General features: G+C 45.1%; 2 protein-coding genes across 2 annotated transcripts in view; one reads left to right on the top strand and one right to left on the bottom strand.

Annotated features, from left to right (window-relative positions):
• Positions 1–563, bottom strand: part of Ddr (discoidin domain-containing receptor 2) — a 235,906-nt gene extending 235,343 nt beyond the window's left edge. Inside the window, exon 1 of the mRNA XM_070662541.1 lies at positions 153–563. The gene's annotated coding sequence lies outside the window, so the exon portion shown is untranslated. The remainder of the gene's footprint in view (positions 1–152) is intronic.
• An 11,551-nt stretch (positions 564–12,114) lies between these two features.
• LOC139106254 (discoidin domain-containing receptor 2) overlaps positions 12,115–23,329 on the top strand; it is an 87,674-nt gene continuing 76,459 nt past the window's right edge. Inside the window, exon 1 of the mRNA XM_070662846.1 lies at positions 12,115–12,597. Within this exon, the coding sequence (XP_070518947.1) occupies positions 12,578–12,597 (20 nt within the window). The 5' untranslated portion in view covers positions 12,115–12,577. The remainder of the gene's footprint in view (positions 12,598–23,329) is intronic.

Below are 23,329 nucleotides of genomic sequence, written 5' to 3' on the forward strand. Positions count from 1 at the left end.
AGATGTGCAGCCAATATTCACCATGAAAAAAAAAAATACAAGTCTCTAATTATCTTTTACATTAAATAGTTAAAAATAAAGAAATATATAATTGTAACAAAATATTGAATAAATTAAGCTTCTTGAAGAAATTGAATAAAAATAATAATTACCATAAAGATGCTCTGCCAAAACAAGACGCCTTTCCTAGGCCTGCTCCTCCTCTCAGACGGGGATGTCATCCACTAGTCACACACTCCCTAACTTCGCGTTCGAATAACAAAGAAGCGCGCGATATTGTACGACACTCCCGATTGCGCAAAAAGTATACTAAAAATTCGTAACGCGATTACTTGATGCGGTACTTCCGAACGTATGCGACCGACGAACCGATCACAGTTCGTGTATACTGTAAAATGTTGAATCGGCGACGCGGATGAGTAATTCGAAAATACCGTACGATGTTACCGTTTACAAAAAATTTACACGCGAAGTAAACGCGACCGACGAACCCCCGACAGTTCGTTTTTCATTCAAATCGGCGATGAAAACACTTCGATGAATCTGTAACACAGAAAAATAGAATTAAAATGCTAGAAATGTTCAACAAAATAATATTTGCAAAAAAAAATTCAAGCAATATCAAAGAACGGAATATTAATTGTATTTAAAAATGATACTTACCACAACGTTGTCCGGTGGAAACAAGATGCCTTTCCTAGGCCTGCTCCTCCTCTCAGAAGGGGATGTCGTCCACTGGTCGTTCGCGAAGAACGCGTCCAAAGAATTACCTCCGGCCAGGTTGAAGTCCCAGAACTTTATGAAGAGATCACGACGAGAAACGAATATTCGCGAACACAACCGTGGCCGGCAAGACAATACGTACATACACAACGAAAAACTGTGCGAAAACATGCTGCGCGAATGTTTATCAAGTCCTTTTGTTCCGCAATCGACGAACGCTATGACGCCGTGTGTTACGAATCAACAATGTCCTTGGCGAGCTCGCAAACGTACGCCGTGAGGTCGCCGAGCAGCATCGAACCGAGCACAGGGCGCGCGGGGAGAGGCAAGGGGAAATCGCGAGAACATACGGCACGAATATACAAGTTCTTTTACTACGCAATCTACGCACACTATGACGCCGTGTGTTACAAATCAACAATGTCCTTGGCGAGCTCGCGAAATACGTACGCCGTAAAGGTCGCCGAGCAACATCGAACTGAGCACAGCGCGCGCGGGAAGAGGCAAGAGAGAATCGCGAGAACATACGGCACGAATATACAAGTTCTTTTATTCCGCAATCGACACACTATGACGCCGTATGTTACGAATCAACAATGTCCTTGGCGAGCTTGCGAAATACGTACGCCGTAAAGGTCGCCGAGCAGCATCGAACTGAGCACAGCACGACTACAGTCTCGAAAGAGCATTCCATTATGGCTCGATACGAATAATCGCCCGTTCACTTGATTGACTGCTTGAGAAAGTCGTAGATGCGAAACACTCGCGGTGCGATCGACGAAATTATGAAAGTCATAGTCACAGACATTACCGTGAACAGATGCGCAGAAACACAGTAGGAAACTAATCAGGAACGTGGGACGAGAATATTCGGGAATCTCAGCCTTGCGAACCGGCGATCCTTCCACGTCGATAGCCCGTGGCAGAATGACTCGGCGTAGGCTTGCTGCGAGCTCGCGATCAGGCGATCCACGGAGCGCTGTGATTGGTCGGCGCGCTACAGTATGGCCCTCACGCGGCGCTGCGAGTCGCGGTGAGGCACGGGCAATTCACAGAGACCGTCTTTGCCTGGAAATATAAATTAAATATATTAGTACGCACGTTACACCGATTTTATTTTACTTAATACAAGAGAGGATTTATTTATATTAAAAACTATCTTGGCGAGCTCGCGAACTACGTACGCCGTGAAAGTCGCCGAGCAGCATCGAACTGAGCACAGCGCGCGCGGGGAGAGGCAAGGGGGAATCGCTAGAATATACGGCACGAATATACAAGTTCTTTTATTCCGCAATCGACACACACTATGACGCCGTGTGTTACGAATTAACAATGTCCTTGGCGAGCTCGCGAACTTCGTACGTACCGTAAAAGTCGCCGAGCAGCATCGAACTGAGCACAGAGCACGCGGCGGCGAGCGCGGGGAGAGGCAAGGGGGAATCGCGAGAACATACGGCACGAATATACAAGTTCTTTTATTCCGCAACCGACACACACTATGACGCCGTCTTTACGAATCAACGAATGTCCTTGGCGAGCTCGCGAACTTCGTACGTACCGTAAAAGTCGCCGAGCAGCATCGAACTGAGCACAGAGCACGCGGCGGCGAGCGCGGGAAGAGGAAAGGGAGAATCGCGACTACAGTCTCGGAAGAGTATTTTATTATGGCTCGATACGAATAATCGCCCGTTCACTTGATTAACTGCTTGAGAAAGTCGTAGGTGCAAAACACTCGCGGTACGATCGACGAAATTATAAAATATATATATATATAGTTACAATTATTACCGTGGATATTCGGGAATCTGTCCTGCGAACCGGCGATCCTTCCGCGTCGATAGCCCGTGGCAGAATGACTCGGCGTAGGCTTGCTGCGAGCTCGCGATCAGGCGATCCATGGAGCGCTGTGATTGGTCGGCGCGCTACAGTATGGCCCTCGCACGGCGCTGCGAGTCGCGGTGAGGCACGGGCAATTCACAGAGACCGTCTTTGCCTGGAAATATAAATTAAATATATTAGTACGCACGTTACACCGATTTTATTGTACTTAATACAAGAGAGGATTTATTTATATTAAAAACTATCTTGGCGAGCTCGCGAACTACGTACGCCGTGAAAGTCGCCGAGCAGCATTGAACTGAGCACAGCGCGCGCGGGGAGAGGCAAGGGGGAATCGCGAGAACATATGGCACGAATATACAAGTTCTTTTATTCCGCAACCGACACACACTATGACGCCGTGTTTACGAATCAACGAATGTCCTTGGCGAGCTCGCGAATTTCGTACGTACCGTAAAAGTCGCCGAGCAGCATCGAACTGAGCACAGAGCACGCGGCGGCGAGCGCGGGAAGAGGAAAGGGAGAATCGCGACTACAGTCTCGGAAGAGCATTTTATTATGGCTCGATACGAATCGCCCGTTCACTTGATTGACTGCTTGAGAAAGTCGTAGGTGCGAAACACTCGCGGTGCGATCGACGAAATTATGAAAGCCATAGTTACAATTATTACCGTGGACAGTAAACGATGCGTAGAAACACAGTAGGAAACTAATCAAGAACGTGGGACGTGAATATTCGGGAATCTCAGTTTTGCGAACCGACGACCCTTCCGCGTCGATAGCCCGTGGCAGAATGACTCAGCGTAGGCTTGCTGCGAGCTCGCGATCAGGCGATCCACGGAGCGCTGTGATTGGTCGGCGCGCTACAGTATGGCCCTCGCGCGGCGCTGCGAGTCGCGGTGAGGCGCGGGCAATTCACATAAACCGTCTTTGCCTGGAAATATAAATTAAATATATTAGTACGCACGTTACACCGATTTTATTTTACCTAATACAAGAGAGGATTTATTTATATTAAAAAATATCTTTCCCCGTATAATATTCTACGGTTTTTCTTTTGATACAATGACGATAATGAATAAATAATAAAATAAACGAATGTATTACATAATCCAGTATCCGTTTAAAGAAAAACGCGGATAATAGATTAATCGCTATCTTCCACAGCAAATATCTACGAGAGCATTATTACCTTTGATGCATCACGTATCACACGCGTGCATATTGATCCCCTTGGCTTTTCGTTAGATATTAAAAATTTTGACGTTCGTTTATCGAATTCATAATAATCTTTTCGTTGCATTGTTAATTTTCTGACAAACTTTTAAACTTTATGTAAAAGTTTCCGATAAGTTAATTTAAAGAATAATGAAAAAGTAGTCCAACACCTTCGCTTCGTCCATAATTTCCGTACTTAAAATATCGGAGGCTTCCCTTGAATCCCGACAGCGTTTAACGAGTTGACACTTTTTACCCTCCGCGAACCGGTCGAGTAACTTCATTGCTATAATTTCCCTCTTAGTCGATTACGGCCCTTCGACCCTACGGTGTTGCGAACTATCACGGAGGCGTTTCAGGATGCCGGATGATAGATCGGGCTGCGATCGTTATCGAAAACAAGATCGTCATTCTTTTTCTCTTGGCTATCTCCTGGACCCTGAAACGCACATGCACACCCTAAAATCTCGCCTATCGCGTCCACTAGCCCCATTATTACAGCACCAACGGTGGAATGTAATTTCCGGCGCGTCAGCGAGGATCCAGATCGGTCCTTGTCGCTTGTCTCTGCTCATGGAACACCGCTGTCGACGAATTCTACTAATCGTTGTAATCAATATTCTTCAAGGTATATTGCCATATAAATTACCGCGAGCTAGCTTTCTTTTCTCTCTCTCTCTTTTTTTTTATATATATATTTTTTTTAGAAATATACAAGAATTAAAAGTTGGTTCTTTTATTATCTTTTTCTCATTATTTTAATATCTTGCTTATAACAAAATTCTTTCTAAAATAAATATTATTTGTCGATAAGATATCCCTATTGTAAATTTTTTTTTAACTAAAATTTAATTGTAAATGCATGCAGCCACGATGTTACGACAATGATACAACATGACAAGCAAGTATCAAAGTATTTTACGTTGGATCGCATATTTATGCACTCCGCATATTTATGAACACGATGACTCGATGCGAAAGCGGCGACGAAGCACTGTTTTGTAAACGGCGACAATTTGTCACGTGCGCTTTTGGCAAAACAGTCTGGAACGCGTCATAACGTTGAACGCAGTTACCTGGCTATGACGCCTTTGGGGATGGTTCGCCGGGGACGACGTCGCGTTATCGAGGGCAACGAGAGGCTGCTATTAATCACTCCTTGTTTGTTAAGCGGCGTACACACCTGCTTCCGTAATATCCTGCCTGCAGTGTATAACCAGGCAAGCCTTCCGCATGCACCGGGAAACGTACGCTTTCAAGGGTGTCCCGGCTCGGTAGTTGGATACTCACACACGTGTCCGTGTATGGGGCCGAAAGTTTCGACAAAGCCGTATGCAGAGGCATTCGCTCGTATCAAGCAGCGCGAGGACATTGTCGCTCGTTCGGCGCCCGATCGCTCTACAAGCTGTCGTTCGCCGACTACGGCGATGACGACGCTAGTTCAGATGCACCGACGATACCACCATTATCTTTTCAGCAAATTGATTAACGTACTTGGCGCCGGCGCCTGTTTCCCACGATACTACAAGCTCGAGATGTTTGTCGAACCAATTTAGGCTGCCGTCGAATCAAATCACTGGAAAAACCTTAGAACGATCGTACCGCGAAATCTAATATATTACGCATACCGTCGACGTTGCGAAGTCACCGTCGTAATTCGCAAAACTCAATCCACGCCCGCGCGTTTTAGATTACCTCGCCCGTCCGCGAACAGCCGGCTTACGCACATTCCTGGGAAAACTAGAAGGTAACAATCTCGAGCCCTCCGTACAATCGCATACAAGTTTTAGTACATCAGACTCCCACGAGTATCTATGCAGCGAGCGAAAGCTGGCCCTCGAAATTCCAATGGCCCTCCGGGAAATTTCCTAACATCTTGGTGGTCCAATTCGCTCTTGCGTAGAGCTCAGGCAAACGCTTTCGCCTTTGGCTCGGTCCAAATAACGATGCATTTTTTATTTTATCGCACGTATTCAGCTACAACTCAGTCTCGCTCGCGATATAACAAAATAATTAGAGTCGCTTGTGAGAAAGCCAGAAGGAAATATTTCCGGCGCGCAACATCAAAAGTAGCATTGCGAAAAAGAAGAAGGGGGGGAAAAAAAAAAGAAGAGAAAGAAAAAACGAAAGCGGAATAGCTACTCGTCGTTGCTGGAAATCCTATTATGTCGCAATGGTTATTTTGTAAAAGCGTTTTCTTTTATAAAAGCCGTATATGGTAATTTAAGCTATCGGCGGTCTCATTAAAACGACTCTTTGAGCACGGATCGTCGTCCATTCGAATGGATAATAGTCCAGAACTGCGTTGCAAAGAGTAGCTCCAATTATAAGTAAAGAAATGGAAATTTTGCGAATAAATGAAACAATGAGGCGCATTCGAAATTAGCGCTAGAAAAGCAAAAGAATAATTCGAGCTTAAGCATTCGGTAGATGACAACGAAGTTACTGGCGCTGCACCGTTTTCTTGCTTATCGGAGCTTTACGCAAGAACGCGCTCATCGGGATTTCCACATGAGACTTGCAAATTCTGGTCTGGTACGTTAATTGCCAAATCTTTTTTTTTTTCAAAATACCGATCCGTCTATATAATAATAATGATTTCTTTTTCGTAGTTAAAAATTATTGTCTCTTAAAAAATAGCGCGCACGTGATTTTTTCTAGTATTGTAAACATATCGTATGCGTTATCTTTCTATCTGAAATTCACGACCGTCTTAATTTCGCTAATTAGGCAAAAAAAAAGAACTGCTCGCGAATCGAGAGATACGAGGGAACCAATGCCGCATCTCATTGTCTGGAGAATAGGGAAACTAACGCGTGACTCAATACCTGAAGTCGAGTAATATTGCGGTGTAGGATACACGCGCCCGGAATGTAATTATATTTTGAATTCGAAGCGCCTATTTTGCAAATAATTTGCATATTGCCTAAACTACTCGCACACTAGCTTCTCGCGACGTACGAATTCTACGTGTCTTCCGAATCGCAACGCGCACATGCCAAATGAATTCCTTCGTAATTACGCGCGCGTAGAATAATCATATAACAACGCCGGATCGCGTTTACGCGTTATCTCCGGTGTATTTATATATAATTTTGACTTCTCATTGCGCGCGTATCCTTTATCCTATTATTGTCAAGTTAGATTTTCCCGAATCGCGCTTTCGCCACCCCATATTTCGTATCTCGGTTGTAGAAATACCTCGCATTAGCCGGCTGATATCCTGGATTACCGTAGCCTCTCCTAGATTAACCATATTTCAACGTTCGATTATACCCGTCCGGCGCCGCGAGGCTCGTTTGCATAGGAAATAAAGCGAAATGCCGCGCGGCGCACGAAGAGGCCACTTAACGAGTAACGCGATTTAGCAGTAAACGTGCTCTTTGTCACGTGCACATGTTCCGTTTATTACCGGCGAGGAACGAAGTTTCATAAAAAAAAAAATAAAAAGAAAAAAAAAAAAATTCTTTCAAGGAGAGCCGATTGCCTCCTCCGTAAGGCGCGCAATTTATTTCGAGCCTCGACCGACGGCACCCACGCGAGAGCGGATTTCCGTTTTCCAATAAAATCTCTGTCCGTATACCGGGTCTCTGTACGCGTACACCGCGATGCCCGTGTACACGTACCGAGATTCCGGATGAAATCAGATTCTCGGCGTTGCTGCGAAAAACATCCCAAAGCCTACAATAATAGTTTTTCGAGTATCACATTGCATTGTACGATCGCCTACACGCGCGCTTTTGATCAATAAGAGAATTTGTCTCGCGCAATCTAACAACTGCGTCTCTTATTATCTCCGTACAATTCCGGAATATATATGAGGTTATTACATCACCAGTCTCTATAATATTTCAATTTCCGCTACGTCGCGATGAATCGGCGAGAATATATGTGTATAGAGAGATTTCCTTAAAACTAACTTATAACCTGTCGTAAATTCTGCAACAAATTCTAGGTAGATTATTTCTAACGCAAGCTTCGTTAATTTTACGTACCGATTATAAACATTTTTGCTTTAAATCACGAAATCATAATATTAAACAAAAGTGATTACTCATAATAATTAATTTTTTTTTTTCTTTCTTTTTTTTTTGCATAAGTAACGAGACTAGATTAAGAGATAGGCACGTTTAGAATTTTAGTGCATTCTGCAACGAAAGGAATACTTCCCTTTGGCATTTCTTTTGACTACATTTTTCGTACGTGATCGCACATTGCGATTCTTCTAAGGACCCGTCGTAAAATATTTCTTTTAAAGCTTCCCTTCATATTCTAAAATCAGCTGGTGGTGAAAATACCCGTTTCCTTTTCCATACAGTAGCGAAGATTTACGATTCGTAAAACAATACTTTCGAAGATGCCCCATTGTGGTGGCGCACATTATGTAAAATAACAAGAAACGCTACGTTGACCCACTGACCGATCTTTTTCTTTTTTCTTTTTGTAAAACTTTAGACCGAAGGCCTAATCTTATAAAAGTCACGAAACCTCAAAGGGATCTCTTAGCGGGAGGACTGTTAAATAATTTCATGAAATTGACGCTGTCTTTTAAATTGTTACCTCCTACGGATTCTGGGTTAAGATATATGTTAGCCTGGCAAGAAATTAGAACCATTGTTACGGAAACTGAACACCCAAGAACTTCTAAGTGTTATAAATTTTTTAAACGCTACGTTTAACACACGATTATTGATTTTTAACTAACAGAGAAAATAATCGTTTTAGTTTCCCATTTATTTTTTTCTCTTTTTTACATCTACGTGAATTATAATCGTGGCATAAAAAATTCTGTTTGTCTTTATGAAGGAAATAACAATTTTACAAATAAAGAAAATGTAATGGGAAAATATCGGGGACGTGATAACGACGAGAAAGTTCAACGATAGATCTTTTATCACGCGCGCGTGATGCATCTAAGAAAGTTCACACGTGAGCGCGATGTCCGGCGCGATTATTCTAGCGGATCGCGTGGAACTTGGTTTCTTCGACACAGTGACCTCGTCAATTTTCGGTGGAGATAGTCCGGTGTCCTCGGAAGGATTCGAGCCTCTTCCTGCGGCAGCCAAGATTTACGGATGTCATAAAGCACTAAAAACGGTTACGGTAACTTCGCCCGACGTGGCAGTTTTATTTGCGCCATACATTCGGCGGCGACGGCGGCTGAAGCGTCTACCATATCGTCGCTCAAAAACGTACAAAAGTAACAATGAAACGTGCGATTTCGCTCCGGCGCGTCGAAAGTTTTCCGCGACACTGGGAAACCCACGGGCGGCGCAACTTTTCGCGAACACCTCGCGTCCTTCTTGCCGCTTACGCGCTATACGCGCAGCGGGGATGTGTATTTCCGCGCCAGGCAGACAAACCGTGCACCACTTCCTCCCTCATAAATAAATATGAGCTTAGCCTCGTCCGTCTCTTTTCCTCTCGGGCTGTCGTATTTGTTCGACGTGCGAAAAAGAAAGGCGACCGACTGGCGGGCAAACAGCAAGCCACTTCGAGAGGAAATATCTTGACATTCTTACCGTACGTAGCGGTGCGCGTCAGCCATCGCTATCAGGCGCTATCTTCGATCTCCGATAGTATGTTAGCCCCGAGCTAAAGTGCGGCCGTTAAGTGGCATTCCAAACTTTAACATAAATGAACGAATAAAAGCGTTACCGGACACTGGACCGGGTCCCTCGCCGGGCGAACAAAAAGCGCGGCACGGCGACGAGGAAAAGAGGCGACTTTTTTTCTTTTGTCGTTAATGAAGCTGTCCCTCTCTTTAAAAAAAAAAAAAAAAATGGTCGAGTATTAGCGAATACTTAGTTAGCCACGGAAAACGGCGTTTTGCTCGCGCGCGACAGCGCAATTACAATAAACGGGTGTCTCTCGCTACCGGCAGCACATACTCCCTATCTTTCACCCGTCTCTCTCTGGCCTTCCGTTGGTTCGTGCCGCCTCGGAGGGTTTCCTTCTCCTCAGGCTAACGTTTGTTTCTACTCGCGGTAGGTAGAGAGCATAAGCGGCACGCTTACGCAGCGGGGTCGGAGCTTAAATTAAATCCGGCTAATGTAACCGACGGGTATATTAGATCTCTTGTCTGCGGGCGCATGTCCTCTCCCTTTTGCGTACGCGGACTCGGGGATTGGCCTCGCGGAAGGGCTGGTAGGCAGACGATGAGATTCGAGACGCAACGCTAAGGGGGAGATCCGGTAAAGACGAAACGTCAGTGATCACACCGTGTAATCCTTTACTTTTTACCGAGGGCCCTACGCATTTCGTATTTATTGACCTCCGCACCGCACTTCCTGCTCCCGCGAGATAATTACTCAACGGTAGTTTATTTGTCGGACCCCCCTCTCCCCTTCCTTCGCCCTCCCCCCGTTCGTAATTTAGCCGCGCTTTGATCTTACGAAAATCAAAAAGCACAATAATATTATAATTTACTATTATGCATTTTATTTTAAAAGCAGTCGCAATAGCAAAGTAAATAATGCATTAGCGCGCCGTGAAAAAAAAAAATTCTCCTTTGATGCCGGTAATAAGAGCATATTAGGTTTATCACCCTAAGCCTTGTAAAGAACAAAAGGACGTGTTTTTATTAAGCTATCTTTTTGGCACAACACCGCGAAAGTCTGCGGTCTTGCTGCATCTAGGCATTTATATGCGTCGTCTGTACGTGATATCCACAGACGTGACGGCGGAAAGGTTAGCGAAAGAGGGAGACGCGAATAAGAGAATACGAAACGGAGATAGAAGAGGATCAAAGAGAATCCGGTGGAGGTGACGACGTTGTCTACCGACGCCGGAAGCTTCGTGATCGAATCGCTAATTAGCACTCGCTCCCGGCCGGAGAACTCTTTGAGAGTAGCAACTTCTCTCCTGTCGTTAATGCATTCGGATCGAGTAAATCCATTTTAAGCTCGCTACGCCGCGGCTGCGAAGGCCGGGGCACAAACTTGTCGAGAACAATTAATCGTGTTTATTTAAAGATTTACGGCGTGACCGATTTTCCGATTAGGACGTAAAATATCGGACGGTTAGACCGCGCTGCTAATGCATTTAAACTCTCCGAAGTGCAATCCAGCAGTTAATTAATCGTTATGCAATGACAAATGTATTTATAATATACACGTACATTGTGCGTACGAATGAAGTATCTTTATGACTGTAATCTTTTTTTTTTTCTTTTCCCCTTTTTTGTTTTTTTTTTTCGCAAAATAAAGTTAAATAGATATCTATCGAAAGGGATATTAGGAAAAACGATGACATCGGCGTCTGCCGCTTGTCAGGCTACTGCAATTGTATCGCAAAAAGAGATTTTGTCGTACGCCCGCGGGTACCATAAACACTAATTCGAATCCCACTGGTTTGCCCCCGGGATCGAACGAGTCGGAACCAGAAAGTGATAAGACACAATATCTCACAATTTTCGTCCGGGTCTTGTGGGGCTTTCGCGTCCCGTAGCGCTAATAAATTATTACGAATGATGACGTCCCGAAAAAAAATTTACGATCGGCCAATAATGTTCCGTCAGTCAAAAAACGAATAGCGATACATCTGTTTTCATTATACTCCCACGCTACTAATCATTTACGTCAATTTATATCGATTTAATATTGCAGTGATTAATGTTTACGTTGGCCATCAATATTTTCCGCGTTATCGTACAATAGCCGGACTAAATAAAATTAATCGCTCGCATTTGCCTGATTCGTGAAAAATTTATTGCGGCACCTGCAAACGGATGCGGAAGCTGTACGTGCGCCGAATGCGTATCTATCAATTGTCCGGGGGGGGAGAGTAACGCTATCCGGAGCCTGGTCGAGCTGTACGTATATCAATCGTTCTAAAAAATTTGCCAAAAATTGTTTTAAAAATGAAAAGTTATCTCATTAACCCAGCGGCCCTGTCGGAATACTTGGCTAAAGGTGTACACGGGCCTTAGCCCGGACGCTTAATTAAGCGAGCCGCACGTATGCGCGTCTGAAGGGTGGAAAAAAGATCAATAAAATCGCTAGTCTACAGGCGACCGCATTCATCCGCCACCCCATTTCTACAACATATTTTGCAACCTCGCCCCCATATACGGGCCTCGGCTGACCCCCACACTCCGTACTCCACCCCTCGCTCTTTACCAGCCTCACGTGCTCGTTTCGCTCCCTCCCTTCTGTCCACCGCGAGGGTGGCGAACCAGCGCGCGCGCTCGCGAGGCTACGCCGATCTACCACTAGATGGTGACGGAGGGCGAAAACTGTGAGCGGGACGAAGCGAGCGCATGCGATTGAAGAAGGACGGCCGACCCGCGTGAGAGAGGGTCGAGAGCCGTGCGGGTTACTTCCCCTCCCCTTTGCCATCTCTTGCCGTCGACCAAGTGGAGTTTCTCGTCAGCCTGTCAGTTAGTGCCGCGAGGCCGCGACGGTACGGTGTGTTGGTTGGTACGTTGTTCCTTACCGCCTCGCGTTTTCCCGATGGGCGCCTCGTGGACCCAGTGCGAGAAAAGACGCGGCTATCGATAGCCGGCGATAATTGCCGCGACATCGAGGTGCCCGCCCACTAGTTTTGCATTTTTCTAAACGGATATTCGCGTAGCACGCGTAGCATACATAATTGTGCGGGGCTCACAGGCTTGTAAATAGCGCCCCGCCGAGAGAGGTGTACGTGTAGAAAAAAAAAATACAAAGAAGAAAATTTTTTTTAAGTGAGGAACATAGGATCTATAGAGACCAAGGCAGTTGTGATCGATGATATCATTGGTGCTCTTTAGTGTGTGCGCGTAGGGTCGCTGATAACGGAGCATTCGAGCGGATAATACATGATACATTTACGCACAAGGTGAGCATATCTACTTTTCTCATATAACGCAGCCCTTTTAATTACGCGTGCGCCCATCGTGTGACAAACGAGACTGGAAAACGGACACACGCGAGCACAGCTGCAACGTGAAAATTGTCAAAGGTTGCAGTGCGCGGGCGCTATCGGTATCAGCGTGTAATTTTGCAGTGATATCTGTAATTACGTCGGGAAATTAGAATATAAATTGTTTACGGAAAAGCAGCGGGGGGTGTCAATTGTATCGCCCGGAATTTCATTAGCGCGTATCTGTCGAGTGATCTTCACGTTGGCGAACTCGCGTGACATTTCAAAGAAATTACTTGCACGTTATTCTTACGGAACCAATTATATCACAATTATAATTTTAATTACTAGACAAAGGGCCAAATTTTATTTCATTATAAAAAAAAAAAAAAAAAAAAAAAAAAGGAATATATTTTGTTTCTGCCATTTAATGAAATTAAATAAATATTCAAACGAATTCTTTTATACCGGCTCGAGAGCTGCGGCTTCAAGAATTTTATGCTCATAGCAAGTCTATTCTTTCCTAATCCGACTCCGAGAAATGTCGGGCGGAATCTGATTTCCTTCTTTATTCGCTGTCATTCATCGTCGCGCCGTCCCTCACTTTCGAAATGATCGCGATGAAGCCGTGAAGGGATTCCATGCATTTCGGTCGAGGAGTCAGGATAGCATCGATTAATTTTGTAAGCTCCATTTCCGACGAAAAGCGAACGCGAGGTAGAATCAAATGGTAGAAGATAAAGAGTGAATAAGGTGGATTAGCGAGAGAAGTCCCTCGAAGGGTTCGTCGACGACTGTTGGCATGCAGAAGGTAGGGGACAAATGAAATTTCGTCGCGGCAAATTGTCCGAAAGCGACGCCGCAGAAATCACCCTGACGATTAACAGGAGATCTCCTAAGACTTGCTAATTTCCTGCTCGGGGGCGCCGGGCTAAGGGAGAGGCAATATCGAATCGGAACTCCCATCCATTAGCGCGCAGCGATCTATTTGTTGGAGACGCCTTAAATCCTCTAGATCGAGACGTGGACTGGTTCGCCAAGAGTTCTTTAATCCTCGCGGCCCTCAAAACACGGCTCACGTTCCGGATCCACGTAGTTTCGAGGTAGCAAAATAACGCAACAGGCAATGACGGATGAAAGAGAGCGAAGGAAGTCGAGCGGAATTGGAAATGGTCCAAGGAAAGTCTCCGATCCTCCATTTCTATGCAATTTCGATTCCCGCCGAATCAGTGCCAACTACAAGTAAATTAGTTGCGCGGGTGTTTACTGCTAATTAGATCAGGCTCGTTAATGCGCTCGAACGCGAACCGAGCAGGCCGTTTTCCCCGATAAAATATTTTTACATTCGCCACATTAATGTTTTTATATTTTATTATTTAAAACGCAAATAGAGAGAAAGAGGAAAGATAAGCGATTACGATTACGTCCGTGTGTCTCGGCGCTTCTGGAAATGAGAACACGAATTGAGAAAGCATAAACCGTCGTTATGAGAAATCGAAGATCGTGCCTCATTCCGTCGAATTCCGAGCGTGTTCAATGTCGTGCGATTTTAGTGGATTTAAGCGTAGTCAGGAAAGTAGGTTCTGAATATTGATGAAGGGATATGAATATATTCATAGAGGCTAACAGTTTATTTCAGCAGCCAGGTCGAATCGGTTCGCATTGATCACTCTTTGATTCGCGCGGCAGTTATTCGACGGTGAACTTGAGCGATTAATATTCGCGGATCCGTGTTCTACGTTCCGAGGGAGTTGGTGAAGTTCTCCAATTGCGAATCTGAAAATTCTTCAATTTCCTTCTTTCCATTATGTTCGCGATTACGCGGCGCGGATCTCCGACGGCGTGCCCGTAGCCTTCGCAATCTTTAGCCCCGACTCATAATATCTTCATTACCAGACAAGAGCCCCGCGAATTTTACGACAGCTCCTTTGACGACTTCGCAGCGAGATTGACTGCTGACGAGCCGGTCGTAAATTATTATCTAGTTATTATTAATCTACGCGACGATGGCTTCGCCGATCGATATTTTATCGCCCGGCCGTGGATCGTTCCGCCTCGCATTATCGCGACGGTTAATGATAAATTCCACCGTACCCGCGTATAAGAGAGAAAAACGATAAATTAATATTTGGGCGATAAATTTTCCGCGACGTAGACAGTGACGTTGCCGAAATAATCGAAATGCTAATTATTCATTTGCATAATTAACGCGAATGCAGTAAAGCGACCTCCGGCGCACCGTGAGCGGTCCCACATGCCATTGGAGATTAACGGTAGTGTGCGTCCTGTTAATGTTCATTTTGAATATTAACTCCTCGGAAATGAACGTGCACGATCGTCGAATCATTATGGCCGAATTTAACGCGGCTGAGTGAACCGCGCGTATGCAGCCGCCGCTATGAATTTCCGGTGTTATCATTTTCAGAATCGCCCGCTGCGGCTGTCGTACTGAATCGCGATGACACACACCGTCATCATTGTAAATCTCTATCGTCAATCTGGGTATCTATTTAATTGAAATTTCCTACGTCATGCATTTGCGCCGTTCATTATGTTATAAATAATAATCGCGTGTATAAATTTTATGATATACGTCAATCATATTGAAAGTATCTATATAAGCGAAGTAATGTAAGGCGCATTTTTGACTGTTAAACGCAACAGCTAAACGAAAACGTCGATAAATAAATGTATAACATTTTTTCGAAAGTAAACTCAGTGACAGCGCGATAGAAAAAAAAAAGGGAAAAAAAGAAATAGCAATATTTCTTTCGTATAATTGGCTAGAAGCTGAAAAATGTTTGATCTCGAGTGAAGGCTCTTAAATTTATGCGATCGTAAACCGTTAAATCCACGTTCGCGACTGCTTTGCACGTACCGCTTTGTCGAGAACGTGGCGTACGTCTTTCATGGTCAATTTCGAAAAAAAAAAAAAAAATCCCTCCGTTAAAAGAGAAAACGGTCCATGCGTTTTAAAGAGATTCCCTGGCGTTTCGGACGTGGCTTCTCTCAGGCACGTTTCCCCGTCGGTGTCCAAACACGAAAACGAAACAGCGGGAGGGCCGTAGGCTCGATGATGGCTCCGCGTCAACGAGAACGTATCGGGCAGCTGCCGGCGGATAGATTCAGAGACAGTCGGGGGTCCCTGCACCTGATTGCCGGACATTCATCTACCCCCGCAGACACGGGAGGTGTACTAACTCTGTGGGAATTCACCACTCTTCTTCCACCCCCTACGCGTGCTTGTTACACAATGGCTGAACGCGCACGACCGTGAGATAATGGCTTTCTAATTGCCGCGCGCGACTGCATGTAGCTGTACGTCTCTCCTTGTAGTTTTACAAAAACAAAAGAAGACGTCGAAGTAAAAAAACCTTACAGAAAGGAGAAATATAAAGAAGCGTCGAAAAAAAAAAAAAGATTACAGACGATCAAGCGATATTTTTGTAACCTGTCGTACTTTATATTCTTTCGCAAATTATCCGTGCGCGAAAGTTAATTTCGAACGAAAAATAGTTTACAGATCATTAAATTCTTTTTACTCGACGAGCGTTTAATTATGCTCCCGTGTAAAAATATATTTCATATAATTATTATATCACACACAACTTCGGATCTGAAAATTAAACTTAATATCTAATGAAATCGGAATGTCGGGTTTGATTATGTTTAATTGCTGGACTTCTCGCGGGCTCCGGATTGTTAGACGGCGAGCGCGACGATTAACGGGGATTTCGCGACCTGAGTCATTAGTTGGGTCAGGCTTTAACAACGTAGTCGCGCGGACGTTGTTGCGCCTCTATGCTTAGCAGCGGCAGCCGACGTTCGCGTATAAGCCGCAAAATCGATCCCCCGGCCTCGGTAAACCGATCATAAATTCGAGCGGCTTAGAACGCAGGTAGAACGTCGCGAGCGAAGGAGGAGGAGTAGAAGAAGCTCGTGCACCTCCTCGACCTCCTTGGCAGCGGCTCACGTTGCACCTCTTACGCGCATAATGTCGCGGTTTTAAATGCCCACGCGTGCTCTCGGTCTTCTTCCTTCCTCTCGCTTTCGCTCCCATTCTCCGCCACTCTTTCTCCTCCTCTCACTCTCTCTCCCTCTCTGTTCCTTTTCGCGAAGCGCGTTAGGAGATTGAGAGAGTGAAAGGATGAAATATGCAAGACAACATAATGTTACCTCCCAAGGGATACACCTGACGTAGGAAGAACGCTCGGAGTGCCTGTACCGAATACATCCACCCTCGGGAATAAACGGCCTGGCCCATAATTCATTCTAAATACTTGTATGCTAATAACGATGCCACGATGCAGCGGAAATTTACTATTCCCAGGCGTTCGCCGGTAGTCTTCCCGCGATGCTCTACGTTCTTTTCGTACGCCTTTCCGTTCCTTATCCCTTTATACCCGTCGGTCTGTCACCAGCCATACCTGCGCGCTCCCCATTTTACTCACCGCTCATCCCTCCCTTCATCCCCGGCCCAGCTATCGCGGAGGCTTGAAGAACCGCCGTATTAGCTTTACATTATACGCGCGATGGAATTTATGCAACGACCGTGGGATCCGTAATCCCGTAGAATCATAAAGTCCGTTATCTCGATCGTTTATCCACGGTGCGTCTTCGCGTTTCCGTACCGCGGCTTCTCCTACTTCTCGATCCGAGTTTCTTTCTGGCCGTCGCGAAAAGTCGGCGGGGAAGCGAAATTGAAATCCTCTACGAATGGCCCGCGGAAAACGGGAGACGGATTCATCCCCTGAAACAGTAGATGCACTTCGAAACTTTCGTGGTACATGACTATATATCTCGAGTCTTTATGTCTCTCCTTTTCATCCATCGTGCTACGGCATAAAGAACGTTCAAAGCCGCGGGGAGACTTATAGTCCGTTATACTTCGGTGCCACTTTTATTTCGACGGCTTTGTCTTAATTTTCTAATACCTCTTATGCTATTTAAAATTAATTTTACTCGACTACTGGAGGAAAAAAAAAAAAAGAAAAAGAAGAAAAAATTTCGCGACGCAAATAACATTACGCGAGAATATTTATTTACGACACTCCGCTGTCACGGGATATGCTAATCAGCGTAAGAGTAATATGCTCGAAATTACAAGGCGCGAATATCAAATAAAACGGAGGAGTGTACGCGGCACCTGGAGCGCCGTTGCGAAACTTATTAAAGTTTCCCAAACGTGACAATTCGCGTGACCGCTTTGGCCGCTACGACTTTATGCAAATTGCGGATCGTCAAACGGACGCTCGCGAGAAAAGAGAGGTAGGAGGCGTAGTGCGGTGAGCGCTTTCTTTCTCCGCCGAAAAATTGCACACGCGGCCGAGCACCCGGAGTGCACGCGTGGCCTAACAAGCCCCTCTCCTTTTCGTCTCACGCTGAATGCCACGCTAACGAGTCCGGCCGGTAAATTATTTCGTAAAAGGCCAACGTTTCGCCGTGGTCTGCCGCGGCATCCGAGTTATAATTTCCGCCGTGGCGACTTTATAGAGCCGGTCGCCTCGGCGCGAAGCTCTAAACGTTACCCACAAGCTGCAATCAATTCCGCGTACAGCCGTATCTTAGTGCGCGCCATGAAATCCTTTGACGACTACGCGACGTTCCCGGGACATGCCTTTAAGAACACTTTGTGCATATGATACTTTCGGCATTCCTCGCTATTATTTAAACGCCTATTATTTCGGCTTGATATCGTCATTAAATAGCGTTTATATTAGGATATTCCCTTGTATATTTAAATCGCTACATTCATTGTTTCAACATTCCTGTTTACGGCATGTTTAACAGATAAAATTTTCTTTGCGATAATTACCGATTGAATGCGATTCTATAAAATATCGCCGCAAAATCGTAAAGTCATAAAATTGTTTGGAAAATTACTTAATTAAAAAGAGCATTCCCTTTTATGTTTAATTATATTTAATTTTTTTTTTTTTTAATATTGAAACAGGATAACACGTTGAACGAAATAAAACTTTATCGATGGGAAATAAAAACTTTATTTAGCCTTCGAACGAAGGCTTCTCAGGAAGCGGTTGGAGCGGTCGTAACGTCAATTAATACCAATAATTTCGTGTTCTTTTAATTTATATTTTATCGAGGAAGATATCGTTCTTCCTTCCGTTCCGTTGAAACCTTTAATTAGATGATACTTTCGCGATTTAATTCGACCCGAGTTTTGCAGCCACATATTTTATTAAAGACGATGATGATTTAATTATAATGAATTAATTTACGCTCTAGGATATATGTAAAGCGTGCACATTTTACACAGGCACATAATGATAAGATTTTTGAGCCTGGCATCGTCCGACAGTTCGTAAGTTTCTCTCGATTCGGCACCGACTTTAATTTAATCCAAATTTATATTCCAAAATGAAGCCTCGCTAAAACTGGCGACGATTTAATTAAACGTAAATTAAGTCGACAATCGTTTACAGTATATACCGGATTAACGCTATTACGACTCGTCGGTGGTCGTCGGCGCGGAATACTGAATATCCAATTTAAAAGTCTCAAGAAACTTGAAACCCTCCCCCCTTTATCCCTCTTTTCGTGAGAAGTACGCGAAAGCGCGGACGCGTTCTCCTTCCTCAAATTTATCCACGGAATAATAGATAAAGCGTACTTTTGCCTCGACACGTTCACGGCACCGGAAAGGAAGGAAAAGTCTCTCCGGCTTATTCCGTCTGCGCGAAATTAGCATGCAAGTCCGTCCGGCGTTGTTCCTAAACGCCGTCATGAGTAAAACATTATGCCTCGCTCCACGGAGAGCGCCGGCAGCGGTGCCCGTCGCGTGGCAGGACGAATTTTCAAACGTCAAACGGGGGAATCGGCTACCGCAACCCAAACCATCGTCGCCGTCACGGAGGCATCATTACCCTTTAATGCATGCGGACGTCCTTTGTGTCTTTTGAGGACTTCTCTCCCTCTCTCTGTATCTCTCCCGCCAGCTGGCCGCGTGCGCCGTTCATCGGGCATACAAAAAAGGCGAGAGCAAAGGGACGGGCCGAACATACAACGCGTGTCGCGTGGGGTCCGCCAAAGGTAGAGTCTCCGAGAGAGCGGAGGCGCGGGAAAATGGACACACAGAGGTGGACAGACGAACAGAAAGGGAAGATTTTAGACGAAACGAGAGGGAAAGCTCGACGAGCCCGGATACTGATATTAGGGAGTAGGATAGATAGGCGGCAGCCGACCTTCTTGGTGGACGCTGCTATCGCGTGGACGCAAGAAGCCTCCCTTCATTATGTATTCCATTTCACTCCCGTATTCCCTTTTGCCCGGCTCATCATCCATTGTCAACTTTTCTCATACATCTATATACTCAGTCCCCATAACTTTTTTTTTTTTTTATCTCTAACTGCCCCTTTCGATTGCAGCGTCCGATGGTTTGTTTATCGTACGCGGAGTGGTCGAAACTGACCGTGGAACGAATAATTTTCTAGCATACGTCAACGAGAGATCACGCATGAAACCATATGTGAAAGCGTTTCTTTATCTTTTTATCGATTAAAAAAAAATTTCTTACGTATATAACGCGCGGTAATATAATAATAAAATAGAATAAATCATCAATAAAACGATGATCACTTTGGCGAATATATTTGAAAAATGTAAAACAAATCTGGAGGTAGAGTTTCTAGGATTTCACATCGCTCTATTTCCATCAAGGCTCGCGGTGGCCCGAACAACGTGAATCCGCTCCCCAAACAAGCGTGAAGCACCATCGGTTTTAGTAGGACAATGAATTATTCTGTCCCGGCGAACGTTTTCATTCGCCTCTTCTGCGTTCACCGTCGAAAGGGAAGACGGGACAAGCGCGGGCGAGAAAGCGACGATGTGACAGACCCTTTTTTTTTTCTTTTTCTTTCTTTTTTTCTTTTTCTTTTCTCTGAGAATTCGCACAGAGACCGCGTTCAATCGTCCTTTTACGAAACGGTTTTATTACATCGCGAGATCGCATCGCGTTCCAGTCGAGTCGTATTGTGTCCGCGTTCCCTGTATTATGCGCCGCGTAGAGAGAAATTTCCGGAGTGACGTACACGCATGATTATGCGGAAATTATCCCGAATGAGATCGCGTCCTAGCTTCGCTTGACGCGCATAGCTAGAAGCGTTCGAGTGTTTCTCAGGGCAAACTATTAAATTTGTGTACTGATATGCGGTTAGTCGACGCAGTTGCGAGAGCGAAACGGTTCATTAAACCAATCGGGGAATAGCGAGTATTTACTCTAAAATTTAATTGCGAGTTAAATAATACCGTGGATAATATTAGACAGAGTATATATCTCTCTTCAGCCTCTTTGTCACCATACATTTTTGCAGAAAAAGAAAGAAAAGAAAAAAGAAGAAAAAAAACGAGAGAAATCTGCGAAGGAGCTGATGCGTATGATTATATGAAATTGTTGAGCGTTCGCACAGAACCCTTTAATCTTTCCTTTGTGCGCAGAGGCGGCGCATTTGACGCACTTTTCGCCGAAGCAAAATCGTTTTACTAGAAAGCTTCTGATCGACAGACTGCTTACGGATTCAATTACGCCGGGTTATCGACTTTGTGACTACGATCCGGTCCAATTACAGCCTTACGCGAGCAAGGAGCAACGACGATTAATGAAAAGAAAAAAAGGAAAAAAGAATAAAAAAAAGAACGGTTGCATCCGGCGATTATAGATCGGCGTGGGTCACAGTTAACTAGCTCGTTCGATCGGGAAAGGTAGTAATCTCGTGATTTCGCGTCTCAGAATTTTATGGCGCCACTTAAGAAAACGACGGTTTTTTTTTCTCACTCACGTTTCAAGTCGCTTACCGTTTTCTTTCCGTAACAGTAAATTAATTAATCGGCCATTGCATCGTTCGCTTTGGACCGCTTCGTTCCGACATTCATTACCATTTGCGTGTATACATCCTACCTGAATACTTCAATAAGGTATCAGTTGAGACACTAATTTATTTACCGATCCGCGTATTTCCCTCTTGCGTAGCGCGCGCAATTTCGCGATGCATTACGCGATCGCGCAATATTGTCTCACGCGCAATTAGCGTGCTCGAAGCGCGTTAGCTTAGCCCGGGTGCTCGATTACGCACGCATCTTAATTTAGCGGCGCGGCTCGTAGAGGCAATTAATGTCCGTACGAGTTCCCGTCTCGTTGATTTTAGGAGAGGCGCGTGTGCCACCGCTGCATCCCGTTTCACCTCGCTCCCCTCATCTGCCATTATGGATGGACGGTCGAGCCTTTATTAATCCCGTTATACGGTTCGGTTACCGAGGATGAAACGAGGAGGTCAATCAGTAGTAATTGCTCTTCCGGTTCGGAGATTTTATGCAGAGACGCGACGCGAGATTTAATCCTTGACCCTTCTTGCTTAGGTTTAGGCGTCGGCCCGACACGGATATAGAAGACATTTGACACCGTACTATCCGTAATCTTACGCGAGGCTGTTCGATTGACACCTCACAATTTTAATTCCTACCTATCGCTTAACGAGATTAAATTTAACAAAGCACGAGATTAGAGTGATTTTAATGGGAATGATATAATATAATTATTTTGCAAGCACGGTTATAAAAGAAATAAAAGCTGCTGGTTGAAATTGGGTTCTTCGTTATTGGCGATCTATTTTTATCTCCGGCCGTACTCGACTCAAATTTCGCTTTACCAGACTGTAAAACGCGAAGACACGAGAAACCTAATCGTTAAGCGTTTTACGATTGATCGATCGCGCTTCATCACGTGACGCCCGACCGAAGGAGCACGAGAAAAAGGGAGAACCGGAAGCTACCTCCGTTGCTAGTCGGCGCTACCCTTGTTCAAATAATAAGTCCGAATGGAAGTTAGATTCCAGCGCAATTGCCCGGGGCAATTCCACCACGATTCGCAATATCCAAGCTCCGAAGGGACGCGCGAGGGGCAAGACAGGCAAAGAACTCGGGAGGCTTTCTATCGCGCTTCGCTTCTCGCCGAGCTTTCGGGGACTTTAATCGCTTTAACTGCTTTTTGCGCGCCGAGGGACTTCTGACGGACGGACGGGCGAGCGAGCGTGCAGAGCAGAAGGAGCTAGAAAAATAGACGAGACGAAAGTGAGAAAAAAAAAAAGAGAAAAAAAAAAAGAGAGAAGACGCTCATTGTCGGATGTGCCGCGAGAGAGAAACGACTTTTCTGCGGATCCAGCGACAATAAGATCGTCATGCGTTTTCGTTTTTCCTCTTCGTCCGCCGGTCCCGCGTCTTGACGCGCCTGTGCGTACGCTTGCTAGAAAAAGAAATATCTCACTTCTTCTCCGCGCGGGTCCTTCCATCCTTCCAGTTTCGGTAGCAGACCGTGCCACGGGACGAGCGTGACTCGTTATTTCCTCGAGATCCAAGAAAACCTCTTCTGGAAGTTCTTTCTTCTCGGCCAAACTCGGCTCCATTGTCGGATCATCGTGACCCTATTGAATTGAAACCCTCGTGAAGGAAGTCATCGTTGCCGGTCGACGGAGCCCAGCCGTACAACTTTTCCTCCTTTTTGACGTTGCGCCATCGTCGATGTCGTTACGTTGATGTCGTCGCTGTATTCGTCTGTGTTTTTGGCCCGAATAACTTGAGAAACCGCGAAAGTTAAATTGATATCATTTTTTTCTTTTTCTTTTTTTATTGTAATACAGTATTTGACATTCTAATATTTCAAAATGTCGAAAGTTGAATGACACGATTAATAATAAAA

Source organism: Cardiocondyla obscurior, linkage group LG10 (genome assembly GCF_019399895.1).
Source record: "Cardiocondyla obscurior isolate alpha-2009 linkage group LG10, Cobs3.1, whole genome shotgun sequence".
Lineage (NCBI taxonomy): Eukaryota > Metazoa > Arthropoda > Insecta > Hymenoptera > Formicidae > Cardiocondyla > Cardiocondyla obscurior.